General features: G+C 33.9%; 1 protein-coding gene across 4 annotated transcripts in view; it reads right to left on the minus strand.

Annotated features, from left to right (window-relative positions):
* Window positions 1–1169: 1169 nt before the first annotated feature.
* The window catches only part of ZMYM2 (zinc finger MYM-type containing 2), a 103958-nt gene continuing 80730 nt past the window's right edge, over window positions 1170–24397 (minus strand). For 3 of the 4 annotated variants that reach the window (XM_058690491.1, XM_058690484.1, XM_058690499.1), the window contains 11 exons: window positions 23346–23475; window positions 22539–22654; window positions 21587–21758; window positions 20189–20314; window positions 18801–18895; window positions 17376–17544; window positions 16972–17123; window positions 4895–5009; window positions 3842–4093; window positions 3459–3579; window positions 1170–2038 (listed from right to left, as the gene is read on the minus strand). In XM_058690491.1, coding sequence (XP_058546474.1) covers window positions 1846–2038; window positions 3459–3579; window positions 3842–4093; window positions 4895–5009; window positions 16972–17123; window positions 17376–17544; window positions 18801–18895; window positions 20189–20314; window positions 21587–21758; window positions 22539–22654; window positions 23346–23475 — 1641 coding nt within the window. In that variant the 3' untranslated portion in view covers window positions 1170–1845. The other variant, XM_058690507.1, reaches the window with a different exon arrangement.

Genomic DNA, 24397 nt, shown 5'->3' on the forward strand with positions numbered 1-24397 from the left:
ACAATGAGCAATCTATTTTAGTAAAGTAATACCAGATTTGCTGTGTGATTGATTATCAAATCAACAAATATAAAATTAAGGGACAGGTATGTTATTCAAACTTATAAAACAAATTAGGACATTATAAAGTAATTTTATGCCAAAACCATTTCTGGTAATTATTGCTTAAAAATACAGTGATTATACTTGTGAATTTTTCTATATCATGATTGAGAAAATTTCTTCTGAATGCTAACATTTATCCTAAGCAAAGGAGAAATACCTAAGGGATGTGTAGACGTTGCCTAATCACTGTGGAAAATAGCCCAAATTCCGCCCCACCCCCCACCCCCCGCAACAATTTTAAAAAACTAATGTCACCATGGTGAGTCAGGAATCAGAAACAAAACAATATGATTACATACATGCTCTATGAAGTCAGCCAAATGGTTTCTTTATAATAATTTGCAGCCAGCATTTTGCTCAGTCTGTATCAAGTAGGATTTTAAGTAAACATCCTTATTCTAAAAGAAAAGGTCTAAACAGATAAATTGCTATGCAGAAGCACAAAGTTTTAAAATGCTTTTATCTTCTATAAGAAGTAATTTTAAAAGCCAAACAATCTAACATCAAATGTGATTTCCTTTGAGATAGACTTTATCCATCAGTTTCTTTCTTTGTTCTTCAATCATCTGAAATATCAGAATTACTACACTGGTAATCTTCATAGTAAAAATGTGATACTCTCTTATTTAAACTTGATCGACCTTCTGTAACAACTATTTTAGGAGCGGCATCTCTAAAAATAATTTTATCCAATGTATCCATCAGTCGTATTTGAAGGCAATATAAAAATCCTAATAAAGTTGGTAAAGTTTTAGAGTACTACTCAGATACTGCAACATGATCTGTATCTTTAAGGGGAAAAAAGAAAAATCAAACTTCTATAAATGAATGGGATTTGGGATACTTATGGTTGGCACAGAAAACAGAATTTTGTACTTTCATTGGACATTTTTACAAAGAAAATGTCTCAATGATCATGTTTTCAACATCATTCTTCATATATATATATATATATATATATATATACACACACATATATACATACATATATATATATACACACACACATATATATATATATATATATATTATTGACTGGGGTGATGCAGAAAGCCACAAATGAGAAAAGGACACTAAGGTTTTAATAAGGGGAACAAAAAGTTGTTTTCACCAGTATAGATTCACATTACAGTACACCAATATCGACAGCATTCTCTTGTCTATTTTTGGTACAGAAGATGGTATCTCTCTACATAACCTTGTAAGGCTTCAGTAACTAAAACGTAAAACAAACAAACAAAACCCCCAAAAAACAAAACAAAAAACCCAGCCTATTAGTTTACAGTTTATTTTAAAAATTCGGAAAGACACTGCAAGTTCTAAACTTTTAGTAGTGCTACCCATACACAACCATCTGGTAAAGAACCCAGTAAAAGAGCCTCCTTTCAAGGAAGCTTTGCAACAGTAGAGTTGTGCAATATGGATGTTTCTTACTACAAGAAAAAAATTATACATGGCACATTCTCATTCGTATTTTGTAATGTAAAAAGTTACAAACATACCTAATCAAATAAATAATAAAAAAAGAATTTGAATGTATTTGTTAAGTATCCTAAAACCACTACATAGAATAATGGCAACTTTCACTCACAGATTATTTACATGGTAATACCCAGTGTGGGTACACTGCTACAAAACTCAAAACAGAAGGAGTAAACTTGAAATGTTTTCCATAATAAAGATCTAGCAGCATGACTATCTAATGCTGTTTTATCCCGATTGCTTCTGAAACGTTCCTTTTTAGTCTGTGTCTTCGTCCAGTTCATAATTGTCTTTATCATAAATATCTTTTACTAAAAGAACCCGTACAAGCATATTTTCCAAGGTGTTTCGGTCCAGTGAAGTAGATGTGTACCAGACAGGGCTATCTGTAGAACTAGAGCATTCTGGTTGCAAATAAAAAACATCCATTCTCTGATTAAGATTCTGTGGACTTTGGGAGAAAGGAGAGAGTCAATTTCACAGTATATATACAAAATTCCCCACAACTTTCTTTTCTTCTTCCAAGAACAATGCTATTACTACTAACCATATTATGTGGTCAGGTCATGTCATTACTTATATTAATTTTTTTTACCATTAAGATATTTTCAAAGTTAATTTCTGCGATAAAAGATTATTTTCCCACCATTTGAATTCCGTTATTTCACTGAATCCAAAACACCATCAAAAGAAATAATATTTTTAATCATTATTTTAATGTTGCCACTAAACAAGTAGAACACTGTCAATTATAATTTTAAGTTGTATCGATTATAACATGCATCCCAGTTTCAGAGATAGTAAAATTTGAAAAGTGTGTCTTAAAATTGATGAAATATAGTAGCCCATAAAATAAAAATACCTAACAGCATTATACAATAGAAATTTAACTTTTAAAATACCAACAATACTGAGATAGGGATTTCCAACTAAGAGTTACCACCACTGGAAGATCTAACACTGTTGCAGCCAAACAGGGCCACCCCAAACCAGTCAAAAATATTACTATTATCTGTAGGTGACATCATTAGTTCTTAAGAACTCATTTGGGGACCTATCTATAATTTATACAACTTGACATAAGGAAATGAACTCTTCGTTCATACTAAGCCTTCGAAAATTAAAGAGTACATATACATAAAGCAATGGACAAGCATAAAATAGTTTATGATCTCTAAACATCTCAATGGTTTGACATTTTCTAAAATGCCTGTTGGTATTAGATTGAGGGAACAAAGTGGTGGTATAGTTGAAAAGTACAGTACTTTCAGAACACTATGTAAGACCTTCTTAAAGGAACATTTTCTCTTACATGTAAAGATTTCATTTTCATCTCCATCTATCTCTTCTACCTTTGAACATACCTTTTCACCAGTGGGTGGGCAAACTATAGCCCATCACTTGTTTGTCTCAGGTTTTAGAACACAATAAAACTGTATACTACAAACACTATAAAAATACTATAGGACCATTTATTTTTAATACTATATGGCTGGTTTCTGGCTATAACAACAGAATGGATTAACTTCAATAGAGACTCTATAGCCTAAAAAGCCTAAAATATTTACTATCTGACCCTTTACAAAAAAAAAGTTTGTGTCCTATGCTTTATATAATTATTGGAATTGCTGTAATTTAAAAGATGACAATAATAGTAATAACTTCACTAAACAACAATTTCTTAACATATGCTTGAACCTTAAAGTATGAAGTATAAGCTAGGTATTTTACAGTAATGAGACTTACAAACATTAGATGTGAGTGAGAAGTGAGAGAAAAATCTAAGATCAGTGAAAAAAGTCACCTCAAGTTAAATTCAAGGAAACTAACTTATACTACCATTTAAAAAGTTAAATATCATTAACACTTACCTTTTAGACAAGTAGCATTCAAACATTTTCACAGGACATCTAGAAGGATTGGCTGTATTTTCAATTTGTTCAAATACTGGCTCATCATCTTCATGTTTTCTTTTTCCAGTAGTAATTTTATCTTAAAAAATAAAAATTACATGAACTTCCTGAGACTAATCTTGAAGAAAGAATAGTACTATTCACTCCTTGTATCTGTTATACCAAATATGTGGCTTTTTCAAACAAAATGAACTAAGATGTCTTAAGAAGATATAGGTTGTCTTACTTTATGAAAATGGCAGTCCTTAGAGGCTTAACAAGTGACCCAGGTGGTCTTTACTAAGGCAAAGTTTGGCCATCCCTGCCACAGACAATACAAAAATAAAAATATGTTACATTACCTTCATTATCTGTTCCACATAAGGAAGACACTTGGTATCGAAGACATGCTTTGTTTTCCATTGTTAAAGGATTTTTTTTCCAGTGCCTAAACACAGTGCCAAAGGAAAGTCTTAAGTGTTGTTCCACTGTTTTCAGACCAAAATACTTAGTGTTAAAGTAGAACAGGGTATTCAGAAGAGCTACTGGAGAGTGTGATCCCAGTTGTTTTATCCTCCAGAGATAATCTTCTTCGACTCGAGAAAATATTGACCCTTAAACAGAAATATTTTTTAAAAATTACAACAAATAAAATGATCATTTAACCATCTAAAAAAAAAAATAAAGTTAATTCAAGAACAAACCTATTTCAATCCTCCATTCACATCAGGTCAAAACACACTTTCAGAATTACCTGTGCAGCTCTATGACAAAAGAAGCTAGGGAATACACAAGACTATGGAGCTAGCATCTCTGGAATAAGAGACTAGATGTTTGCTTCTGGTCTTCTATACGACAAGCATACAACGGTCAGAAAGGAATTTAAATCTGCATGATTGCTGGGGAGAAAAAATAGGCAATTTCCATTCACAAACACATTTTCTTCACACATCTAAAACAGATTTCTTAGAGAAATTTGTATCACAATATCCACAGCAGGGCTTAAGAATACACACCCAGTTTCTTACTCCAGAGAAAGCAGGTCACATTTATTACAAAGTTCTTTATAAACACTAGTTATCAACTACATTCATTTCTAATTCAACAAAAGATGAACAGATGAGTTCATGAATAAGTACTCTGAAAAATACACTAATTTAAATTATTTCCTAATTATTTTTAACATACTTTCTGTAAAAATAAAAATCCCAGTAGCAAGTCAGCAACACTTTTATTTAAGAGAGGATTACCTCAAGAACCAGAATACTCATAGGAGACAGATACAATAGTACAGAAGTTACATTAAAAACTCTCAATCCTGAAAAATTTTACATATATATATATATATATATATATATATACGTATATATATATACACGTATATATATATGAGAGAGACAGCAAGCGAGCATTACCATCTGGAAGTATACTTGGTTGCCAACTTCGAAGTATTTTATTCAATTCTTGCTCAAACGTCTGGTATCCTGGATCAATGAATATGTTGTCTTTTCGATTACTACCACACAAGTACTACAATAAAAAAAAAAGTTTCTTGAAGGAAAACCAGCTTATTATAAAGAGTGAATATATACTTATACAATATGTCTTAAGAAAGAAAGCTTATATCTAAAAAAAAAAAAAAAAAAACACCAAAAATCAAAAACCAAAAAACCAGGCACACTAACATAATACAACAGGAGAGATTACTGGCTTTATCTATATACCTAGAAATCATAAAGAATCAAAGTTGCCAATTACTCTTTGGCTTAAAAAACTCAAAGCTGAAATACAAACCCAAGAATCCAGAATGTAAGAACTAGCAGAAATCTTCAGTCTGTCAGATAAAAACAGAATATCTGGTTCCAATGTTCATTATATAGAACATGGAGAAAACAAAATTAGATTTTCATGTAAGAGTAATTAAATTATAAATTATTAAAGAAAAATTCTGAATTGGATGAAATGTTATTCTGCAGTGGTCTGAGGGTCTCTTCTAGCACTCAATTGTTAAGGAATGCTTTTTTACTTACTGCTTCTCTCTAACTCCTATGAGTCAGTACAAACTTGACTCTAATAACTTACTATGACAAATCTTAACCATGAGAGTTGTTAAGGAATGATTTAAAAACTAAAGTTTGCAAAGTCCATCTCCAGTGGAATCTGGAATAAAATAATGTAAAAGTTAAATGTATGGCAACAACAGCACAAAGGGGCAGGCGATGGGAAACTGACACTGTTATAAGGTTCATACGTGATACATAAAGTGGTACAATAATATTTGAGGGTAGATAATGAACTGAAGACCCGTCTTATAAATCCTAGGGCAACCACAACAAAACTATTTAAGAGGCAAAAAATAAACCAACAGTAGAGACAAAATAGAATCACAGAAAAATAACTAATTCAAAAGAAAGCAGAGAAAAAAAAAACAAACCAATAATGAACAGATAAAACAAATACAAACAACCAATGGCAGATTCTCATCCAATGGCAGCCGTGATTATACTAAGTATAAAAGATCTAAACCAGGGTGGCAAATGAGAGCCAAAGCTGGTTCAGTGCCTATTTTTGTCAATAAAGTTTCCTTGAAACACAGACACAAGTGACATCTGCATATTGCCAAAGTCTGTTTTTCATACTGCAGTGGCAGAGCTGAATGGGTGCATGATATTTCAGTGTGGCCTGCAAAGACAAATAAAACATTTACTATCTGGTTCTTTATATAAAGGGGAAAAAAAGGTTTGTTGGTTTAAACATACCAAGACAAAGATTGGTCAATTGGACTTTAAAAAAAAAAAAAAGCCAGGCCCAACAATATGCTGCTTAACAAGAAACCTACTTTTTTTAAGTTTTATTTTCTTTAAAATAATCTCTATACCCAGCACGGGGTTCGAACTTACAACCCCAAGATCAAGAGTTGCATGCTCTTCCAACTTAGCCAGGTGCTCCAAGACACCTAACTTTAAATATGCAGACACAGATAAATGAAAAGTAAAAGAATGAAAAAAAAACACCATATAATAATCGAATATCAGACTAGCATATCATCATCTGAACTGATCATTATAATGTTAGTCCTGCTAGTCAGAAGGGAGACAGCATAATTTCAAAATGGCAGAACAAAAATTCGTAACTGATACCTTGCGAATAGGATGACAAACTAAGTGCCTGGCAATCAATGAAGTGACAGTGTCAGATCCCTTCCCTACTGATGAGTTAGTCAGAGGGCAGAAATTCTATAAAAATATCTGCAAATTCTCAGTGTTATGACTGTAGCATTAATTGGTTAAAATACAATATCACAATTCAATCTGTTTAATGGGACTATAGTTTTTTAATGTAAAGTTGATGCCCATTATACAAAACAACTGCAGAAGTGAAATCCTCATGTTCAGAACAGCAATTTTTCTCTTTTGTTCTTACCATTTAAAGCAGCAATCATAATGAGAGAAATGATCCTGAAGTAATTTTCAGCTATAAGCCAAGCAATAAGGGGGAAATAACTTTTTTTTTAATGTTTATTCATTTTTGAGAGAGTGCGAATGGGGGAGGGGCAGAGAGAGGGGGGGGGGAGACAGAATCCAAAGCAGGCTCCAGGCTCTGAGCTGTCAGCACAGAGCCCAAAACGGGGCTTTCAATTCACAGAGAGATCATGACCTGAGCTAAAGTCGGACGCTTAACCGAGCCACCCAGGCGCCCCAAGGGGGAAATTATTTATTTATTTATTTATTTATTTATTTATTTATTTATTTATTAATTAAAAAAAATTTTTTTTCAACGTTTTTTATTTATTTTTGGGACAGAGAGAGACAGAGCATGAATGGGGGAGGGGCAGAGAGAGAGGGAGACACAGAATCGGAAACAGGCTCCAGGCTCCGAGCCATCAGCCCAGAGCCTGACGCGGGGCTCGAACTCACGGACCGCGAGATCGTGACCTGGCTGAAGTCGGACGCTTAACCGACTGCGCCACCCAGGCGCCCCGGAAATAATTTCTATGTACATTCAGAACCTTAACAACAAGCCAAAAACTACCATGCTTCCAACTCCACTTTACTCCAAGTAGCTCCTAAAAGATGTGCTTTTTTTGGCAATCCCCGATAAATCAAAAGATCTGCTGCTGTTATTGTTACAGAAGGAATGACGATAAACTTTATTAGTCATTGTTGTAGTATTCAAAGCAATACTATATTATGGTATAGCTGTTATTTTCCATTAAGGCAGTCCCAATTTACAAACACCCAATCTACACAACTTATGAACACCTAATCTGCCCCATCACCAAAGCGCAGTAACTTTTGCTTTTCAGAAGCAAAGGAGAAGCCATCAACACCTTCTAGGAAGTAACCCTGGAAAAAACACGGTGATGGGTCAGGCTTGTCTAAAGAGTATCAATCTTTTTTTCTTTTTTTTTTTAAGTTAATTTATTTTGAGAGAAAGAAACGGGGGGGGGGGGGGGGGGCGGAGAGGGAGAGAGAGAATCCCAAGCAGGCTCCTCACTGCCAGCGCGGAGCCTGACACATGGCTTGATCTCATGAACCATGAGATCATGACCTGAGCCGAAATCAAGAGTCAGACACTTAACCAACTGAGCCACCCAAGTGCCCCAAGAGTAGCAACCTTAATAAAAATTTTTACTAAAAAATAATTACTAAATAATTACAGAATTATTTAAATTAATAAGTATTCTCTTTCCAAAATATAAATTCCTTTATAAGGGTTCTGGTTTCTCATTGCATTTAGAATGCTTTGGAACAATATTTGAGAGAACTAGAGATCCAGAGATAATTTTGGAACCACTGCACAGAGTATCATTAAACAACAAAATAGTGTGATCTACGCATATAATTTTAAATTTTCTAAAACTTCTAAAATATTTTTAGAAGTTATAGTTAAATATTTTATTTAACCCAATATATCTAAAACATTACTTTAAACATATAATATAAAACTTAATCAGATATTTTACATTTTTATTTATTATATATTTTTTTAGGTTTATTTATTTATTTTGAGACAGAGACAGTGTGAGTGGGAGAAGGGCAAAGAGAGAAGGAGACAGAGAATCCCAAATAGGCTCCGCACCATCAGCACAGAGGAGCTCAACGTGGGGCTCAAACCCATGAAACCGTGAGATCATGACCTGAGCCAAAACCAGGAGTCAGATGCTTAACTTACTGAGCCACCCAGGCGCCCCTTCTTAGAAATCTTTTTTTTTTTTTAATTTTTAAAGTTTATTTATTTATTTTGACAGAGACAGAGATAATGCAAGTGGGGAGGGGCAGAAAGAGAAGGAGACAGAATACGTTTTACATTTTTAAAATATAAATTCTTTGAAATCTTATGTGTATTTTACACGTAGAGCACTTATTTCAGATGAGCTAAGTTTCAAGGGCTCTGTTCTCTTTTGGATTAAAAATGCAAAGCAGCACATTGGTAAGTATCTATCTACTTAAGCAGAAATTCTGGCACTGGTATTTGAGAAGTAGAATATAAGTCTACTAACATAGTTGAAAATCATGTTTTAGAAAATGTTCAGTCAGTAACATGTTTGTTTAGACATGAATTGTCACTAATATAGTATATATGTAATGACAATGTTTTTAGAAAACCAGCTAAGCAAAAACCTATTATATGTAACAATATGCATAACAATTTATAAATAGTATGTTGAGAATATAAGACACTCATCATTTAAGGGTTATTAGATATATTTAAGAGATTCTACTTATAGGTGTCTAAAATTGATGGTCTTATAAAATGCTACTTGCATAAAGCTTCATTAAAAACAATGTAAACACAACCCACCATTAATTTAGCTACAAATCAGCAGCTCTGCACAATAATTTGTGCTTCAGTAGTATTATTGCAACCCTCAGCTGCCTACCTCCAAAGGAAAATAAAAAAAAATCAAGTGTGATCTTTAAAAAAATGCTTAAAACTTTTTCCTGTTTCAACCTGGATAAAAGATGTCTAAACATTTTAACAATAAATACAGGCCTTTTGCTGCATGACTGTTACCTACTTCATACCCCACCTGCACCCAAAGCTCTCTACACTTCATATTCTACATTCCAGCCATGCCAAGCAGTTCCTGGAAAACTGTGCCCTGTATATATTTTTCTCTGTTCTTGAAATGCCAATGTTCTTCCCTCATCCCTCCTGCCTAGAATTTCTATATTTACTTCAAAGTTCAATTTAAAGATCTTCCCCACTATTTTCTCAGATTACATCCTTATAGAACCAATTAGTCCCACCTCTGTGCCACCGACATACCATACCATGAAAACAACACTGTTTAAATATTATTTTTGTATGTGTTCCAAATCCTTGGGCAGAACATATTACAGCTTTTAAGTCAGACTGCTTACCAGATTCAAAATATATGAGCTGTATAAACTCAGGTGAGCTACTTAATTTTCCTTCATCATTAAAAAATGGTGAGAAGAACAGTAAGGTTGTTGAGAGGATTAAATGACATGTCAAGCAGTTAGTACAGTGCATGGAAATCAGTAAATAGTAAAAAAAAAAAAAAAAAAAAAAAAAAAAAAAAAAAAAAGTAATCTCTAATATCTACTCCAATGTTCAGTATTCAGCATACAATAAACAGTTAACTAATGTCTCCTGAAGAAACCAATGAAAGAAGGTTAGCAAAACTCTGAATGCATTACACCACTGCTGTGAAAAATAAGGCAAATTCTTAAGGCCCTTCTGAATCAAAGATTAAATACATTTTAAAATGTTACGCATATTTTAATAAAATTTTAAAAAGTTCTATATAATAGAACTCAAATTAACAAGCTCAAATTAATAAGTGAATTTACTCTAGTTTTTAATATAGTAAATGGAATTCTAACTCTTCTTGAAAAAAGCATTTTTCAAGATAAGAAATTTTGGAAAAATTTTTGGAAAATGAGAATAACTATCTAGAATAAACAAAGAATTCTCACAAATGGAAAGAGATAAACAACCCAACAAAGCAAAACTTCACAGAAAAGCTAACTCAAATGGCCAACTAAAAAGATCCTCAGCACTTTTGGGAAGCAATATCGTGATAGCTTTTACAATAAAAAGTATGTTTGGGGCACCTGGGTGGCTAGTCGTTTAAGTGTCAGACTTTGGCTCAGGTCCCAATCTCACAGTTTCATGAGTTCGAGCCCTGTGTCACGCTCCGCACTTAACAGCACAGAGCCTGCTTGAGATTCTCCCCTTCTCTCTCTCTGCCCCTCCCCCGCTTGCATGTGCACATTCTAAGTAAATAAACTTAAAAAATAAAATAAAACAAAACATATGCTTTTTTTATGGTCTAATAATACCCTTTCAGAAATCTAATCTCATAGAAATAAGATCTTTAAGATCTTTAGGACTGGGGCACCCGGGTGGCTCGTCGGTTAAGCATCGGACTTTGGCTCAGGTCATGATCTCACAGTTTGTGGGTTCGAGCCCTGCATCGGGCTCTGTGCTGATGGCTCAGAGCCTGGAGCCTGCTTCAGATTCTCTGTCTCCCTCTCTCTCTGCCCCTCCCCCACTCACACTGTCTCTCGCTCTCAAAAATAAAACATAAAAAAAAAAAATTTTTTTTTTTTTTTTTTTTTTTTTTTTTTTGAAAAAGATCTTTAGGATCATTATGTAAGATCTGGGGAAGGAGGGGAAAGAAGGTGTACACTGTTTATCTATAATAGCAAAATTTTATGAAGCAAAGGGAATGCTCATCATTGTTGAAATGACTAAATTAAATGTAGTATGAAATACACACAGTTAAGTCCGTTCCAGTTGACTTAGAGGGACTGCCACAATGTGCTGAGAAACAAAAGGAAAGAAACTATAGTACAAAAGAGTTTAATATGGCTCCATGTTCTTAGCTGACAAACTATTATATCTTTTGCCATGTTCATAAAAAAATACAGAGAAGCATACACATTTAGCTAACCATGATGAAGTGGGGAAGGTTCAGGAAAACGGTATCCACAATTCCACTGACAACGCATTTGGTGTGCAGGGCGTGTGTTCACATGTGTAAGGTAAGAGTGGATGAGAGGAAAGAATGATCATGATTGTAGGAGTTCACATAATTTTCTTTTTTAACAATAACTGTTATCCGTATACCATCAGGGGGGAAAATCAGCTATTCTGTTTGTGAGCTAGAAAAAAAATGCTGTGCACCCCTTTCACACAGTACTAATTAAACATCCATAATTATACCTAATTTCTCAATATGCAGTACAGAAGCAGCTACCTATTTACTACCTACATTCACAACACCCGGTCCTCATAACTAAAGATGTTATTCCTTCAATAAACAAATATAAAAAAAGTCCTACTTCTTCGACATTATTTTACTCCCAGATGCAAACAAAATCAATAAATGCAACAGAAAAATATGCACTCTTCCAAAAATAGCTTCTATTTCTGTACACATCCTTGAAGTAACATTAAACAGCAATGATTTCTGTAAAGTATATTTTAGATAGCTTATCTTTACACTGAGGTTTAAGGTTATTTTTAAAGCTGCTTATAAATACCATACAGCCTTTTACAAAATTAAATCAAGTCTGTGAAAATATGTCCAATGATGAGAATAGTAAAAAAACTTCTTTCAATTATGGTATAAAAACAAAAAAAGAAAAGAAAAATTTACCATCTTAACCATTCTAAAGTGTACAGTTCAGTAGCAAAAAAAAAATTTCTGAGGAAACAAATGTAAAGACCCTGTTTAAAAAGGGAGGAAATTCAGACATATGCTACGATATGGATAAGCTTTGAAGATATTATGCTTAGTGCAAAAAGCCAGTCACAAAAAGAGTAATATTGTATGATTTCACTTACACAAGTTACCACAAGTAGTCAAACTTATGGAGACAGAAAACAGAATGATGGCTGCCAAGGGCGGAGTGAGGAGAGAATGAGTTACTGTTTAATGGGTACGGAGTTTCAGTTATGCTATATGGGGATGGATGGTGGTCATGTTTGCACAGGATTACAAATGTACTTAATATCCCTGACTTGTACATTAAAAACAGTTAAAATGGGTAAGTTTTATGTTACGTGTATTTTACCACAATAAAAAAAAATTAGAAAAAAAAGACCAACTTAAAGACAATTTATAATTCCTTCTTATGCAATCCATTTAGATCTCAAACCTCTAATAGTATTTGGAGTTCTAATATTTAAATAACCCACTCAGTAAAAAGCAATCCAGAGATTCAACTTCCTATAATAGAGTTATAGGGTAGCCAGCCAATTCTCTTTACTTAAGGAAAATGAAAATATTTTTAAAAATTTATGGAATGCAAGTAAACTAGTTGATAGAAGAAAATGTATACCTTTAAATGCTTTACTAGAAAAGAAAAAAGGTCTAAGATCAATGATCTTAAGTTGGAAAAAAGAAAACAAATTAAGAAAACAAATGGAGGTCAGAGTCTCCAAAAGACAAAACAGAAAAACAGAGAAAAATCAATGAAACCAAAAGCTGGCTCTCCAAATAAATCAATAAAAGAAAACTGATAAACTTTTAGCTAGATCAGCAATACAGGCAAACCAGAACCCTAGCCCCATTAGGCCCAATCCCACTAGCCATTTGTTTTTCACAATGTATAAACTAAGGGCTATGTTTTTTATCATTATAAACTGTTACATTTTTAAGCTGCTATCTACCTATCAACATCAACCCATGCTAACAAATATGTGACAACTTTGATCAAGTGTACAAATTTCTTTAAAGACAAAACTGTAAAATGAACTCAAAATAAAGAGTGAACTTAAATAACCGTATAAAAATTAAATGAATTGACTTAGTAATTTAAACTACCTCAAACCCCACAAAAATTAAAAAAAAAAAAAAAAACAGGCCCACATAGCTTCAATGGATTCTGTCAAACACTTAAGAAATGAGTAATACCAATTCTCACAAATTCTTTCAGAAAAGAGAAGAAAGGCGGGGGGGCCGGGTTCTGGGTGGCTCAGTTGGTTGAATACACGACTCTTGATTTCAGCTCAGGTCATGATCCCAGGGTCCTGGGATCGAGCCCCACACCAGTGTGGAACCTGCTTAAGATTGACTCTCTCTCTCTCACTCCAGCTCATGCTGGAAGGAAGGAAGGAAGGAAGGAAGGAAGGAAGGAAGGAAGGAAGGAAGGAAGGAAGGAAGGAAGGAAGGAAGGAAAAGCAAGCAAGCTTAAAAAAAAAAAAAAAAAAGTAGGAGAAAGGAACACCTCCCAATTTATTTTATGTGGCCAGTGGTATCACCAAAGCCAGGGAAAGATCTCTAGAAAACTATGGACTAGTATCCTCCATGAACCTCTGCAAAGTCATTAAGAGTAAATTAGCAAGTTTAATCAGCAGTATATAAAAAAGTTAATATATCATTATCAAATGCAGTATCTCTCAGAAATTCAAGGTTGATTTAATATCTGAAAATTAATTCTCTTAAGAGAATAAGAGAGAAAAACCATATGATTGTCTCCATAGATGCAGAAAAAGAAGTTGACAAAATTCAGTAACTGATTATGATAAAAACCCTCAGTAACAAAATAAAAGGTTAAGAAAAATTCTCAGCCAATTAAGGATAGAAGTTCTCTTCCCTGGCCTGGTAACAAACAGGAAACTACAAAAAACCTATAGGCAACATCATACTTAATGGTGAAGCATCTTTCCTCAAGAATTAGAAACAAGGTGAGGGTTTCTGCTCTCATCATTTGCTTTCAATGTTGGGAGGGGGAAGGAGGCCTGATATCCCTAACCAATGTAATACGACAAGAAAAAGAAGACATGCAGATTGGAAAGAAAGAGGCAAAACTGTCTTTAACACCACCTAACAAAACTAACAATGAATTGGTACATACAGAATATAAGATGAATATACAAAAATCCATTATATTTCTATATGCAAAGTAATGCCCGAGGAAAGGAAAGAGCCAACAGAGAGTATTTGACTTCAGGGAGGTGAACTAAGTGGAATAGAGATGGGTAAGACAGAGACTGCTCATTTTGTTGTCTTTTATTACCCTGTGATTTAAAATTTTATTATTCAGATACTAGTTTTTTAAGCTGAATTTCTAGAAGCCATTTTTAAATGAAATTTTATACAGAACCCCAAAACATACCAAAAAGTAGAGTTGCATTAAAACAACACAAATAAGAGCCTAGAACTCAATCTCTTTCCTTCCTGCTGAGTTAACTTGGGAGAAACCTAATATCCTCTTCTACACTTTTACAAATGATTGATCTGAACAACTGAACTACTTCCAAGATGATGATATAAATGTTCTTTTTAAAAAAAAGACTGTTCCACCATCTTAAATACACACACACAATAAAAAGCAGCAGAAAAACTGGACAATACAGGTCTATTGTGTACTAGCTGTTGACAATTATCCAGGTTAATGAGTGCCTACAATAGGGCCTGCATGGTGTAAGACACAAAGAGTAAAACCCAATCCTATTTGCTCTAGAGAAGAGTCTTTATTATGTAACAGGTAACTTATTTTGAAATCAGACAGTTGAGATGGTTTTGCCTGCTATTCCTACTCTTTTTTACTCCTAGGTATGATGAAAATGGGGGGTGGGGGAACACACACAGGTCTATAAACCTTGAACCAGAACCAATGAGGCCAGATATGTTTTGGAATTCATAACTTTTTTGGATTTTACAGAGGAAATTCAGGGCATGTACATATTTACATAATATTCCTAAAGTGATCTAGGAAAGTACCCTTTATTCCTTTAGAAACATTAACTATTCTATAGTGAATTATGTAGTTAATATTCTGTAGATGATCAAACAGAAAGTACACTAAATAGACAAAAACTTCACAACTCTTCAACTCAGGTTTTACTACCAAATGAGTTTTTCTGAAAAACTAAAGAGTAAAATGTCTAGTTTTCAGGGATTTTGAGATCTGGAATGGTGGATGACCTATTGTCACCATCTAAATATGAGGCTAAGGTACGTATAAATCTATCAAAGAAGAATAAGGAAAAGTAAAACCTACTATACATTTTTTAGGTTGCTACTGCAAAATATATGATGGCCCTTGAACATACAATAATTTACAGCCATGTGCTACCTTCCCACTACCACTTATGTAATCTTGGGCAAATTTCTACCCTGAAGAGAACACAACTTAAAATACAAATTAAGACAGTTCTAGTTTTCTGAATAATTTCAGTGACTACATCAGTTGGCAACATAACATTAAATTCTCGGGCTATAAACAAAACTCTACGTAAAAAGAGCTCCTTCTATCATTTATCACAGCTAAAAAATACATAGGATGTTAAGCTAAGATACTTTCTGACCTCTGGGCTCAAACCTGAACAATTTGTTCAGAATTACAAGCCAACACCTACAGTTGGTATTTATGTCTATTACGGAAAGTAGACTCATCAATCAAGGTTCACAGATATATGGCTTATTTAAACCCCTAAAGAATGATCTTCTTTTATAAGATGATTCCAAAAAAATAAAGAGTAATTTACCTATATAACAAGTTAGAAACATCAGGAGTGTACAATTGAAACAGATCCACTCACTATCTGCAAAGGAACACATTTTTCTGTTTACATGTATACCAGCATGGATCTATATATACATATATAGGATCACACCTCAGGATGTTAATTCATTTATCTGCAATTTTAAGGAAGAAATGAAGCCATCCTGATTATCATATATATGGCAACAAATATACAGCTTTGCTAACTGTAACAAAAGATAGATGCAGGAGTTTCAAGTGACTTGTCCCTAACACCATTTTTCTATGTTTTTTTAATTTTAATGTTTATTTTTGAGAGAGAGAGCAAGAGAAGGAGTGGGGGAGGGGCAGAGATAGAGGGAGACAGAATCTCAGGCAGGCCCCAAGCTCCGAGCCGTCAGCACAGAGCCTGATGTGGGGATCGAACCCATAAACCGTGAGATCATGACCTGAGCTGAAGTTCAACGCTTAACCAACTGAGCCACCCAGGTGCCCCTAAACATGAATTCTTTTCGGTTTTGGTATGACAGTTTTCAAGAATTTGAGGATTTTGAGGAACAGATCTCATTATGAAACGCCTATATACAAAGTAACTAAGAAAATCCTTTAGAATATCCTAGTATTATATATTATAGAGTAAATTCTTTTTTCTTTCTTGGCAAGCCAAGAAATCATTATGTTCCATAAAGCCACCCTTAATATTCTTGAAACGTAACATTTTTCTCTTCCAAAACTACCACAACGACCTTTTTTGTTTTTCTTTTAAGGTTTATTTATTTTTGAGAGAGAGAGAGACAGAGTGCAAGCAGGGGAGAGGCATAGAGAGGGAGACACAGAATTCAAAGCAGGCTCCAGGTTCTGAGCTGTCAGCACAAAGCCCAACACGGGACTCGAACCCATGAACTGCAAGAACATGACCTGAGCTGAATTCGGATGCTTAACCAACTGAGCCACCTGGCACCCCTACCACAACAACCTTTCTTATTAACATTATATCCAAAAATAGCCATCAAATTACTAACCTCCTGTATTCCAAGGCAAAGATAATAGATGCTGTCAGGTGCATAACTCTCTCCATTTGGCCGTCGGATCTCATTCACAAAATGAGCTAACCCATAGTTAAGCTCAGCCGTGGTGTGAGAGAGCAGATCCTCTTTCAACTTTACTGATTTAGCTAAAAAGAAGTAAAACATTAGTAATTATTATTATTTATTCTTAAGATTAAGAAACTTTCTCTTTTTTAAGATTAAGAAACTTTCTGAAATTGATTTAGACTATATTAGAATTTAAAAGTAAAATGAAAGCTACATTTAAATGTACTTCAAATATTTTAAGCTACATTTATGTTTTTTTTAAGTAAAGGTAGTTAATAACAAAAATCTTGATTTGAAATAGGGTGGAGAGGAAACAAAATCAGAACACTTACGAGATTTTAGCTCATCTAATACAAGAAGATCTTCATCAAGTTGCCTAGTTTTGACCCAGTGTTTCCATGCGTTTACACCATACGTGTATTTGAAAGGAAAGCTGCATTCTGAATTGTCAGAACTATCATCGTGAGACTGGTATCCTGATACAGCCTTTCTCTTGGCTCCCTAATAGTAAAATACCATTGTAAAATCTTTTTTTAAAAAAATACCTACATTATTTCACGACTTTATGTAAGCCATCCCTCAACAAATGAAAATTAAAAGAGAAATAATTTTTATAGGCTTAGAATTGACTGGTATTCTGTATTCTGAAATCTGAGAATAGCTACCTATAACATTACTTGAAATATATCTCCAGAAATGCCATATTTCTACATAATCCACTTTGTATATCAAAATCATAATAACTCCTGCTGTGAGAGTCACTAGTAAGAAAATTAAGACATAATTAATAAATAATCTGAAAAGGGTTCTAAATCTTAAGGTAAGAGAGAAATTGAACTTTTCAATTTCAATTTCACTCAGCTCCTTTGACTTCCATGATGGCATTATTTACTATATAAAAGTTTTAAATTTTGATGTAGTATACCTAATTCACCTATTTTTTCCTTTTGTTCCTTGTACTTTTGGTTTCCTGTCAAAGAACTATGCCTAACCCAAGGCAGTGACGATTTAGGCCTATGTTTTCTTTTAAGAGTTTTGTATTTTAGTTCTTACATTTAGGTCTATAACCCATTTTGAGTTAATTTTTGCGTGTGGTGTCAAATAGGAGTCCAACTTCATTCTACTGCAGGTACTCACTCCTTTTTCAGTTTTTTTCTTTCTTTGTGGGAAAATTTGTGAAAGTCATCCTTTTTGTTTCTTTTGATCTTGCTTTATGTCGAAAATCAGAAATAAGTAAAGTTGTTGATAAAGTATTTTTTTAAATCACATCTGTTAACAACATTAAGGTTTGGTCTACCTAAACAATTAAACTGTCCAGCATGTCCTTCTATGTACTAGCATGCGTAAAAAAGACCAGATATTACACACTGTAACTTAACCTCATAGATTAGTCTCATCAGAAATAACAGTGGAAAAAACAGATCCCTAGAAAATAGTCTCAATTCTTGGCAAAGAATGGAGTTTACTTTTTGAGCAACTATGTCAACCTTTTGTCAGGATAAAATTAAAAAGAAAAATTAAATGGCAGTAATATTTGCTCTTCTATGAAGTTACAAATATGAGACATTTTTATTACTTGGAAAATTAATTTATTACTTTGACATTAACTCTTGAAGTCTTATTACATCTAAGGGAAAAAAGTCTTCCCATATTCTCAGCACAACTGTGGGTCACTCACTGTATCCTTGCTCTATAACTAAAGAGGTTATCACTACAAAGAGATAGTGGCTGAATGCAAGAATACTATTAATTTATACCTTTTTTTTAGATCGAGGTCTAGGCTGTTCCTCATATTCTTCTCCGAAAACAGGTGGTAATAAAAATTCATTTTCCATATCAAGTTCCTCAGCAGCTAACAATCAAATCAGAAGAACTTTTATTTCCAAATATAACAGCACAGGCTTATGTTACATAAATACAGCCAGCAACAAAGAACTAATCACAGAATATAAACAAACACCTATATACAGGGGTAACCTGTGCTACAGGAGAGGGTGAATAGAGAATTGTCTGAGTTCTAATAAACCCTATTCAGACTCATAAAACACATGTATACTGAATAACAATATGACATTTTCATGAAAATGTATAATATCAGAAAAATATTACAACCTGAAATTCAATTCTAAGATCTAAATGGTCTCAGTACAGGGGCACCTGGGTGGGTGAGTCGGCTAAGTGTCCAAGTCTTGGTTTTGGCTCAGGTCGTGATCTCACGATTCACGGGACTGAGCCCCTATGGGGCTCTGAGCTGACAGTGTGGAGCCTACTTGGGATTCTCTCCCTTTCTCTCTGCCCCTCCCCTGCTATGTTCTCTCTCTCTCAAAATAAATAAACATTTAAAAAAATAAAAAAGTAACAAATGATCTCAGTACAAATCTGTTTCGACATACCAAATCTTTCTCAAAATAAAATGCTTTGCATTCTTTTTTTTTTTTTTTTTAATGCTTATTTATTTTGAGAGAGAGACAACTCTCCACTGCCAGGGAAGAAGTCCAAGTTGGACACTTAACCAACTGAGCCACCCAGGTGCCCCAAAATGCTTTACATTCTATTTAGTGTGCTTATTAGCCATCAATAGATTATTTAAATTTTTTTAAAAACAAACAATCATTTTTTTAAAAAAGAGGTGCCTGGGTGGCTCAGATGGTTAAGCATCCAACTTCAGCTCAGGTCATGATCTCACAGTTCGTGAGTTCAAGCCCCACGTCAGGCTCTGTGCTGACAGCCCAGAGCCTGGAGCCTGCTTCGAATTCTGTGTCTCCCTCTCTCTTTTGGTCCCTCCCATGCTTGTGCTCTGTCTCTGTCTCAAAAATAGATAAACATTTAAAAAAAGAAAAGAAAAGAAACAGTCACTTCTTTAACCTTTTCTCTATTTCCAAAGTAATCTTACTTTGTGAAAGATTTTTTTTTTTTTTGGCTCTAGGAAATTTTCTTTAAGTCCTATGCCTCATTTCAGAAGTTAACTGTTGAGTTTTGTTTGGTAAAAAAAAAAAAAAAAGACAAAACCAAATATAAACAGTAAAGACAATAACATGAACATTAAATGGTTAATGATCATAACCACAATTATGACTCCATAACTAAATTCCATAACCAAAGTTCACACTGAAAGAATAAAACAGCATAACAGCATTTTGAGTACCTCTAGGGAAATCTATTTCGATATCCAAATCTGGTTCATATGGTACATCAGGCATACTGGACTGTGTCTCCCGGTCAGAGTTCTTCAAGAGATCTGAACCAATTATGTCTGTTTCAATAATTACACCTGTAATCAATTCATGATATAATTACAAATCAAAACACCTATATTTAGTCTATATTTAATCTGGCAAACAGTACTTATATTTAGTCTGGAAACATATATGAACAATATATAAACAAGAATAAACACATGTATTAATAGTCATAAAAGGAAAAGTTATATAGCCATCTTGAAATGTAAAATACTATACAATTGTTACATAATCATGAGTACATAGAAACTTTTAATCCTTTAAGCTTCTGACTGCCCCTCTTCAAAAGTTAATGATAGTAAAGCAATTCCAGTATGTATGTATGATATTTCTAAAAACAATCTCTTGTCAAAAATAAACTAATGAGGGTGGATCACTGCAATTTTCAGCACTCTTTACGAACTGTGACCTAGGTTATCCATATCATTCAATTACAACAGATTTCTAATGTTCTGATCAGTTGCTTTCAAACATTTTTGTATTGTAAGCCACAGTAAGATATGCATTTTATCCATTTTGGTGATAGCAGACAGAAAGACAGACAGACAGACACACACACACACACACACACACACACACACAAGAAACAAAGGTTTCACAAAACAATACCCTTTCTATGAGATTAACAGTGACATTTTTCCCATTTCACTTCCTTAAAAAACAAAACCACTGTTTGTAACCAAGTCTTTCACAAACAAGGTCACATTATGAAAGAGAGAATTTATAGTGTTTCTATTGTACACTAGGGTAAAGTGAATTAGGCAGCTTATGGTTGAAACAGGACTCTACGTGTTACCAGAGGAGTAAGGGTAGGAATAAATATTCTATGAGAATCATCCATGGCATACTCATCATATATACCATTTGGCAAGCACTGCCCTAACAGAAGTTGGGATAAACCCTCGTTTAGATAATGCAAATTACTAAGTAGAGCCCACAAATTGGGGATAACCATTACAATATAAGAGTTTGGATCATTATTAAAGCCGACTACAAGTTGTTTTTGTGTCTGAGGTAGTCCACTAAAACAGGAAAAATTCTGAGTTAGTTAATTTTAGAAGTCAAATCCTATTATAATTAAAACATGGACCATTCAAATTCCTGCTTGAAACTGGGCTTGACACAAGAGAGCTTGTGGCTAGCTAGAGTATGGGTCTCTTCAAATATATCTTTGCTGCAATGCCTCCCCCATTCCCGTATCAAGTTGAAACTTAATGATATGCTCTGGAACATACTTTAACAATTACAACCCTCTGAAAACCAATAATACACTTATTCGCAAAGTGAAATACAGAGCAGCTCACTGTTGATGTTGGCAGCTTCCGTCTTCCCCTCGTCCTCAGTCATCATATCTGTCATTGTAAGCAGCTCTGCATCAAGAGGATCTGAGGAAACTTTGCTTTTTAGCTCCTCAACTGCTGCAGGGATCTTCTCACTGTTGTCCAAGGAGGCAGGCAGAAAAACAGGAACCGGCACCTAATTAACCAAAGTATTTACTGTTAAGTTTACTCCATGTTAAAACATGATTTTCCGGGGGCACCTAGTTGGCACAGCTGGTGGAGCATACAACTCTTGATCTCAGGGTCATGAGTTTGTGCACCATGCTGGGTGCAGAGATCACTTAAAAATAAAATCTTTTCTTAAAAAAAAAAAAAAAAAAAAAAAGATAATTTTCCAAATTAAAAATTATTCTAACACAGGATCTTCTTTATAATACGACATTGGATAAAAGCTTTGGGGGAAGAAACACATATCAAAACTGAGATATCAACTATAACAGAGTAAGCCCAGAATATAAGCCAGCTACTTTCTGAAATAAACATTAAAGAAAAATAAGTGAGGTAATTCTGCCCCGCCCCGCAGAGGACTGGGACAGCCAAGCCGTGGCATAGTGTCTTAAGTACCACAAGTGTTTTAGGACAAAATAATGTAATTATAATATATACAAAATTCTCTTCCGTGTTTCAGTTTTAAACCTGACAACTTTACAAATGTTTTTCTCTACAATGAACTCGAATATAAAACATCATGTGCATAAAGCAGATGCAGACACTTGCTAAACTTCACCTTTAAGGATCTACTTGATTAAACACAAATCAAACACTGACAGTCAACCAAACCTAAGTTAACTGGTGAAGCTGAAGACTCAACCCTCTGTTCTACTAGCTTCACTGAGATAGTAATTACAACAACACTGTTCTCCCACTTAATGCCTGATAAACCTCATAATGAAAAAGAACTTAAAGTCCGACTTACAGGAACAGGAACTGTAGTAGGAACAGGAATATTCTGACTGTACATGTGCATAGGTACTGGGATATACACAGGCACAGGGATAGGCACTGGAACATATTCTGTCTTCCAATTATCATCTAAAAATACAAAATGTGTTTAAAGAGCACTTATATATCATTACTCAGTGTTAAAATAATTTGGTAACAAAGAAATATTTAAGTGCCTCTGTTCCCTTTTAAAAGAAATCCTCAGTTTTCACAAAATTAGGTGATGTAAAAACAACAAAACTAAATATAGCAGCTGTATTAACTTAAAGAGAATAAAAATAGAATTTAGGTCTTTTTTTTTTCTTAATACAAAGAAAATATCCCTTAAAAATGTTACATAGTTCCAGATAGCCTAGATTCCCCTCATAACCCCTGCAAAAATATGTATCTAATCAATTAAGATACATTTAAATCTCATAAAAACACTTATTTGAATTATTTCATCGCATTCTGACAAGGAAACAGAATTGTTAACATTACAGGTCACTCTTAAAGAGGTGATCTCTGAGGCAACACTTTAACTTTAGTGAATTTTAGCCCCAAGGAAATTTTTAATATAGCTTTTCACCTGTGACATAATTTTTATTCTAGACCTTTCACACAGCTTTTCATTAATGATTTTAAATATTATGCTGTATTCTCAACACAATTATCTAAAATCGGATAAGCAAAATCAACAGGGAATGACAAAGTGACCAAGCAGATATATTCCGTAGCCTATTATTTGAGACAATCATGAATTTCGGTGAGTGAGGTGTTAAGTCAAATTTTCCTAAGTTACCTGTCTGACAAGATTTGGTCTGCATGTGAGGTTTACAGTAAGTAGCTTTCGTCATTGTTAAAGGTTTGCAGAGAACGGCTTTGTTCTTCATCTCTTTGTTAGGTGTTGGAGAAGGGGGTGGAGCTGAACCCTACAGAGAAGCAAAGGGAAACATTTTATTTTTGCCTCTAATTTTCTTACTTCCTGGTGTTAATGAATATCTAGGTCATGTGGAGGGAACACACAAAAGTATAAGAGTATAACCAAATTATGTTATTATTACTATGTTTACCATAGTCTTAATCTGAAAGGATCAGTATGAATCTGTCCTAACTACAGACAAAGCAGTAGTAATCATTCATTCTACAGAACTTTGTGACCTTCAATGGATACCACCAGCACATTTTTTAAAAAACCATAAAAAGACAATTGCCACTTTTAAATAAAAAGGAGGAAAAAAAAGCAAGGTTGTTAAACCTGAATTTTGCAAATAATTAGGCTTTTTAAAATTTATTTGAGAAAGAAAAAAGTTCTTAGTTATTATGGCCATCTGATACATACTAGTTCCCTGTACTGGATATATAGTTTGTATATTTATATACTAAATTTTAAAAGTTAAAAAAAAAAAAAAGGATGAAAAGAATTACCAAAAATATTATCAAGCTTCCAACTATATATTCTTATATCCCAACAATTACAATTTCAGAAACTTATTCTAGATAATAGTCTCAGATGTTTTCACCATGTTAACTGTAGCATTATTTACAGCTGAAAACGCTTCCCCCTTCCCCTGCCCACATACACACACATAAAATCTAAAATAAGCTAATGATCTGTCCATAAGGGACAAAACATAAGGTGCTCTCCATACCACCTATTGATCTAGGAAAAAAGGTACAGAATATCTGAGGTACTTAAATTCTAGACGGTCACCATGAACACTACTGAACCATTACTCCAAAAGGAAATACAAGGTTAGGTTCCTGCAAGCCTCTGGTCACATCAATGCATAACCTTGTTTCTGCTGAAAACACCCTTGATTTCATATATATTTCTTACAAATAATTATATGT

Source organism: Neofelis nebulosa, chromosome 1 (genome assembly GCF_028018385.1).
Source record: "Neofelis nebulosa isolate mNeoNeb1 chromosome 1, mNeoNeb1.pri, whole genome shotgun sequence".
Taxonomy (NCBI): domain Eukaryota; kingdom Metazoa; phylum Chordata; class Mammalia; order Carnivora; family Felidae; genus Neofelis; species Neofelis nebulosa.